At 38.6% G+C, this 7177-nt stretch overlaps 1 protein-coding gene across 5 annotated transcripts in view; it reads right to left on the bottom strand.

Annotated features, from left to right (window-relative positions):
- Positions 1-234: 234 nt before the first annotated feature.
- FNBP1L (formin binding protein 1 like) overlaps positions 235-7177 on the bottom strand; it is a 100305-nt gene continuing 93362 nt past the window's right edge. For 4 of the 5 annotated variants that reach the window (XM_014569049.3, XM_075936555.1, XM_075936557.1 and 1 more), the window contains 5 exons: positions 5995-6104; positions 5032-5164; positions 4112-4206; positions 3253-3401; positions 235-2879 (listed from right to left, as the gene is read on the bottom strand). In XM_014569049.3, coding sequence (XP_014424535.1) covers positions 2701-2879; positions 3253-3401; positions 4112-4206; positions 5032-5164; positions 5995-6104 — 666 coding nt within the window. In that variant the 3' untranslated portion in view covers positions 235-2700. The remainder of the gene's footprint in view (positions 2880-3252; positions 3402-4111; positions 4207-5031; positions 5165-5994; positions 6105-7177) is intronic. The other variant, XM_075936556.1, reaches the window with a different exon arrangement.

Raw genomic sequence — 7177 nt, 5'->3', positions numbered from 1 at the left:
TCATTTTTTTAAAAAAGAATCCAGCACTGCTGTGTCCAAGTATTGCTTCAAACCCCATCAGAGAGATTATCATCTCGTTCCCCAAACAGCAAGTGGCTGGGCTTATGAAGCTTTAAATGATAGAAGTTTCCCTCCCCCTATATCCCCTATTCTAGTGTTCCCCACTGAATCAGGTAAGATTTATTTTATTAATAGAATCACAAATGGGAGAAAAGACACCAAAAGCAACAGGGGCACTGCAGACAGCTATATTTACATGTAGAAACATATCCAAATGTCAACTGTTTACAAGTAAAAGTGCACATAGATCATTACAAAGTATCACTCAAATTTCAACTGGTTCATACAATGAAGCATCACCTAGGAACAGACTACCACTGGAGCCTCAAAACCCAAAATTAAAAAACAATCAAAGTTTCCATAAAAATTCATTAAAGTAAAATGAGCAGATGTCTTTAGTTTCAATGCATAAAATTTATGATGCACCATGTATCACGTTAAGGTAGAGCTCTAGAAAACACCTACCATGGCTACCTCAGCAGCTGCTGCACTTTGGAAAGAGTTACAGGAGGTCATACTGAGCTGAGACAAAAGCCCTTTGTGGGATACTGGAGTGGTAGAATTGGCAATCAACAGATTTAGGCACTCTCTAGTTTTAAGGCAGCATTTGAATGGCAAGCAGTTGACTTCTGAAAACAGTCGTTTGTCTTGTAGTGGTGAATCTCTTTATTGTTATGCCAGGTTTTCAGTGCTCACAATAGGTTACTGAAGTGCTGAAGATGGACCATGGTTCTTGATGATCCTGGGCCTGCATCGGGCTAGAGCTGAGATATAGTCTTTTCCCCAAACCAACATAAATACATAAAGGTTTACAACAGTTATAATGCCAAGAAAACTGGAATGTAAAGATTCTTGCATTGGAATAGTTATAGCAGCATACATGGACACTGGGATGAAAACTTTAGTGCTGTAAATATTTAAACGAAGTGGTTTTGCTAGAAATGCAAAATAAAATGAGAAGCAATGGACATAATAAAGTGTTATGCAGACATGCCTGACAATTCTAGACATGCAGGAGGAGGTTAGGGCGAGCATGGAGGTGGCACGGGCAGATGTGGACAAATGCAATGTTTCTGACTGCCAATTAAAATGGGGTAGGAAAAGACGACAGCTGAGACAGCCAAAATGTAATAGAAACTGATGAATAGTCTGTCCATCTTTCAAAACTCAGGACAATGAGACTGAAGTATTTTAAATCTGGTTGCCTTTCTATTCTGCCATAATGGAGTTCTCTTTTGCTTCAGAAATTTAAGAATTTGTAACGTTCCTAATTATACATATGGAAATGCTGAGAATGTTAGTGAATAATGTATGTCTGCATGCATTCATGCAACTTGCTTTTCCCTCTTTTTGCTAGGCTTCCCAGCCTAATGCCCTCCCCCAAAAGCAGCTGCATGTAACCTCCTTCAACATCTCGCCCATTTTCTCAGAAACCCGCTTCAGGAACCTGCAGTCCAAGAGGAAAAAGAAAAGAACAAAGTTACTGAAAGCCTCTGGAAAACAGAGAAGCCTGCTCAATTCTAATCTGCCATCTTAAATGGCTTTAGAATAGCCCTTCTATTTAATCCCTGAACAATTAACCATATGTGATGGCAAGAAAAGCCCTTTCAAGTTTATTCTCAACATACCAGCACAGCTATTTGTCCAGCAATCAAGTACTGCAATGTACTTCTTATCCTTTATTTAAAATTAGGTGAGGAAAATGATTGTAGAGCTAATGTTTGAATTTTAACCCACAAATAATGAAATGTAAAGCCTCTAGCTATAGTACAAGATTCTTTACACTTGGAATGTAAAACATTTGCTTGAAACTCAGAAAAAGAAACTAAGAGCTTTTCAAGAGTAGAAAGAGAATGGGAATTCAGAAAGACATTTTATGTTTTAACCATATAGTAACATCAAAAACATTTCCAAGCCAAATCAGTATCAAATACACAACATTCTAATTCATAGCTGCTAGAAGTAGAATAAAAGAGTAGGTGATAGTACTGTGTACTATCTTTAATTAGCCAGTGACCAGCATGACTGGATTGTGGTTTTTTACCTTCAGAATAGGAAAATATGAAGTGAAAGGTGCTATATATTTACAAAGCAAGGAAAATAATTAAAATTTTCAGTAACTGAGTTCAGTCAGCTGTAGAGTGTTTATTAATTGTTTTGGAATTTTAAATGTATGGTAGTTAAAGTTGCTAATGTCAGAATAATAGATCCTAAAGGAGTTTTTGAAAATTGAAAATTGCAAGAGAGGCTATTTTCAAGTATATTACTGTCCAGACAGAATTACTTTCTGAAGCAAGTGAGTATTAAAAAAGGATTTAAAAAAAAAACAGTAGTATAAAAACAAGGTGATCTGATCAATGGAGGAGATTCAATGATTTGTAAAATGAAAACACTAAAGGATCTCAGACAGATATGTGCAGAAATAAGGCAAATGTTGCAGAGCAACTTATTTAAGACACTTTCTTACTTTTAGTACTAACATCTCTGGGGAGAAAAACAGTCTCTAGCTAAGCTCACATGGTGAACATGAACAACAGGCCACACAAATGCCTTCAGATAGCCTAACACCTTCTCTGAAATAGCGTGTTTCAGTATTTTCCCTATGGGATACAGAGTAGTAGTAAGCGTCCAGCTTTGTAACTAGATATAGGTTACTGCACCTTTACTGTTTTTCTCTAGAGTTACATCTATATATGATGTTGGCACATAGCCTTCTTCTCCATTCTGTCTTCGGGCTCTTGTCCATCCATCTCCTTTGTCTTCCTCGATAACATACAAAACCTCCCCTTCTTTCATTGCCAGAGTGCCTTCATTGTGACCTGGGAAAACAGACAAAAGTCTCCATCTCAGGCACCATTTAAAAGTAAGCTTCATATAAACAGGAAGTATTGATAATCCATGGAAGGAACATAATGAACAAATATGAGCTTGAAGACAAAAATTTGGTCTTATGTTGAAAAGTGGAATATATGCCTGTATTAGCTGTTTTTCTAAAAGCATTACATTAATATAACTCATCTGATAATGAGTTAACTGATTTATGGAATACTTCTCATGATCTTACAACCAGCTGCTAATATTTTTTTTAAATGAAGAGAAGAAGGAGGCAAAGATTCTTGCAAGAAACAATCCATCAGTGTTTTGTTCTGTTTTTTAAAATCAAATAAGCATCAGATATGTAGTTCACCCTACCATCAAAAGGATAAATTGCTTTGCAGTGTCCTATAGCTGGTAAGGGATCATCATCTTCAAATTCATCATCAAATTCATTATGGTGGGCGTGCTGTTGTGGCGGGCCTCGAACTTCCTGGTTTGCATCATCCGTGTAGCTCCCCTCAGGGCTATAAGGCAATGAGTAGGGTAAGGACTCTGTATATTTCTCAAAAACCACCTACACAACTTTAAAGGTTACACTTCCATATCTAAATACTCCTATGAACCCTAGTGCAACAGAGAGTGGGCATTCCAGGCTATAAATGTGAGCACATCAGGAAAACATTGTGGCAATATTTAATTATGGATTAAGTATTAAATTAAGGTTATTTTCTGAAGGGATAGAGATTTTTTTTTAAAGGCTTGCACTGAACTTTGCTAATAGAACAGTCCATTTTTAACACTTAACAAGGAACATACAACAATGCCATTGGGCTTTATGAAATTGGGATGATCTGCGAGAGAAGCGAAATAGGGGGAAAAAAAATCACCTGACAAGCTTGGGAAGCTGTAGAAGTCAAGGGAGGACACTGAGTGACCCTTAGGTGATGTCATACTCTGTTTTCATCTTGAATGACCTAAAACCTGACTGACTGGGTATGCATACGTATCAATGGAAAATTCATTATTTCACTGGAGTGCAAAGAATGAAAAGTTAAACCTTATGGCCATGAGAGTCCATTTGAAGGACACATATAATGTATCTGGGAATCTAAGAGAAGCAGGGGAGGGAACTGTCCACACTTAAATGCCAGGCTATGGAGGGAGTAGCTGTGAAAAGAATCAACTGAGAATTCCAGTAAAACTTCACTGTAAGTATATTAAAATAGTTAGTGACCTCTCTCTTCCCTGTGTTACAAGGTGGTTGATGTCACTGCTGTGCCTTCTGTCTCCTCTTGCTGCTACTTTACCTTCAACTTCAGAGAGCCAGGCCTTATGTGGAAAAAAGTCAGAAAACACCTGGTGTCAATATTATCAAAGAATTCTCAACCAGCAAATGTAATTTCACATGCTCTTAAGAGTGCAGAACAGGGGTGGGCAAAAGGGCCTCCGCAGGCTGGATTTGGCCCGCGAAGGCCCTGCTGCTCCCCCGCCCCCAGGACAAATTAGAGATGGGGGTGGGGGAGAGCCCGAAGCCTCCTCCCACCCTGCCAGGAGCACGTGGCACTTTGAAGTACCATGCACTGCTCGCAGGGCGGGGGGAGGAGGGGAGAGAAGTGGAGGAGGCTTAATGCACAGGGCAGGAGGAGGCTTCCCGCACTCCCCTACCCACAGGCCCTGATTGGCCTGGGTGTGGGGGACCGTACCAAGCCTCTTTCAGATCATAGGTGCCTAGTGGGAAGGGGGGGCAAAGGGGCTCCCCCATGCACACCTCTGGTGTAGAATGTAGGTGCCAATGTACATCCAACTATCAGTTAAATACCAAATCATCGTGCAAAGTCTCCTATTTACTTTCCCTGCAGCACAAAGTTATCTCAGTTTAATACACATTGGTGGTGTTGAGAAAATCCTAAAAACTGACATCTTGAATGATTTATCATGAATCTGTTAAAATAAACCTGTGGAAATTAATCTTCATTAAATTACTCAGTGCATCTCACCTCAGTCTAGCTACATCAACATACCAGGGGAAGGATGCTCAATCAGGGCAACTTCTTCAAACACAGAAATGTTCTGGTTGCTATACTTGTGACTAACAGGGAACAATATATTTCTATTTCAATACACATTCCAAGGAATAATGTAATAGCTTTTAACCTCATTCTTGTGTATTTCCATGCGAAGACGATCCATGTTGCTCATAGTCTCAGCTAATTTTGGCTGCAAGCTGCCTGGATCCCCCATCTGTGGATTCTTTTCATAAACATCTTTCATTTTGATGAGCGCATCCCTATAAGTGAGATATAATAATTCCTGGGCATTCATATAAGTGCCAAGTACATTACAAGACATTTTGTCTTTAAAGTTCAATAAATACTAAAGCAATGTTTATACAGCATCTAGAATAATGGATTTCTGTTCCATCACTAGAGCTCCTATGTTCTATAGTAATGCAAACAACAAACCATTATCACAGACACAGAGGGGATGAATATAAAAATTCTCTCTCCTGCTCCTGCCCCAAGAGAAGCTCATCTCCCTCTCCAGTCCTGTCCCCTCATCCTCTGCCCTCTGCGTAAAAGACCACCCTCATTTCCTTAACCCTTTCCCAAAGGCAAAGCCTAGTATACGGTCTTCCCACTCACTGTGCTTAAACACCCCACTACCCTCCTCTGCAAAGACATACATAGTTCAAATGCTATGTCTGTCCACATATCTTCAATCTCATAACTCAACTCTTCTGCCTGGTTCCTGGTATATGGTCATTTCTTAAAGATTAATACCCAATTTTTCCAATATTATCCACTAGTTTCAGATTTCCAGCTTGACAGACCTCAGGTCTGATTTTCAGTTGTTGAGCATTCACAACTCTAGACACAGTATTTATGATTTATAATACAACAATTGATAATCAACTGCTGAAACAGAGCCAAGTGGATAGCTAGAGAACACACGGACTATAAAAGTGGACACACCGACAATTGACATGGACAGATTAAGAGAACAGAGCAATTTCACTTTTGAGAACTTGGACTTAAAAAAAAAAAAAGGAACCTAGAAAGAAAAGGTCACAAAGATATGGGTGACCAAAAAGGAGTAAGCTGTGAAGGATGCACTTACTTTTGGTCCGTTTCCTTCTGTAGTTCTCTGTTGAGTTCATCGATTCTCTGCTGCAGTTTTTTACGTCTTTGTTCTGGGGGCAGATGGCTGAAATCTTCAAGTGCAGGACCCTACAACAAAGATAAAGACTATTATTAAACACTGGAAAATTATTTCTATAGTCATTTCTACTGACAGTCCATACACAGACAGTGTTCTCTGACATGAGGCAGCAGGATGAACCTTCTTAGCAACTATGCTATGCACAAGTATGTCTGATCTTAATGTCACAGCCCTTGCCCTTTACTCTGTTCCCTCCCTACTGCTTTGTTCTGTCACATCATGTGACAAGACAGATTATACAGGCACTTAAAAAGACAGAACCCCTCCCTCAATCTATATATACCCTGAAGTACCTACTACACTTTGGGAACTGTCAAAAATAAAGTCTTAATTTTTTTTATAGGATACATATTACAACAGTGATACATGAATGGGGAATAAACTGACTTAGAATATACACTAGCAGAAAATAAATCAGAATTAATAATCCTCTCAGCTAACCGCTGAGGAAATTTAGACCTTGTTTCATAGACCATGCAAATTAATTTGCCAATAGCAGATCTAGTAAACATGAAAGTAAGCAAAACCTTAAGTACTTTTACCGAAATGCCAATTCCAAATAGTCTTCATAATAATACAACAGTCACTCAATGAACAGGAGCAATATCAGTATCAAGCCCCAAAACATTTTTTCATACTGTAAATTCTATCTACTCCGATGAACTGTACACCTCCATCAGTATATCCACAATGATCTTCATATGTATTTCTGTCAAATAACGGTAGGTTAGTTGCTGTATGTTGCTTTGCAGACAAAATGCTGCCTACAGCTTACTGGTCCCATTGAATTCAACAGAAGTTAAAGCATAGGTCGTACTAGTCCAGCTCTTGCAATCAAAGCCAATTTAGTAAATTAACAGAGAGCATGATCTATGGTACCATAGAATAATTACAACAACTGAAATCCAGAAAGCAATACATTCATAGTTTCTTAGAGTGTCTGTTTTCCACTTTACTCGGATACTGCCAAAAGAAAATAATTCAACAGTGGTATTCATCCGAAATCTCTTATTGACATATTTCCCTTTAATTACTGAATTTGTTCAATAAAGCCTTAAATTATACTTGAGAAGAAACTATA

Source organism: Pelodiscus sinensis, chromosome 9, assembly GCF_049634645.1.
Source record: "Pelodiscus sinensis isolate JC-2024 chromosome 9, ASM4963464v1, whole genome shotgun sequence".
NCBI lineage: Eukaryota > Metazoa > Chordata > Testudines > Trionychidae > Pelodiscus > Pelodiscus sinensis.
The sequence above is the reverse complement of the archived record's forward strand: the minus strand, read 5'-3'. Positions and strand labels throughout refer to the sequence as shown.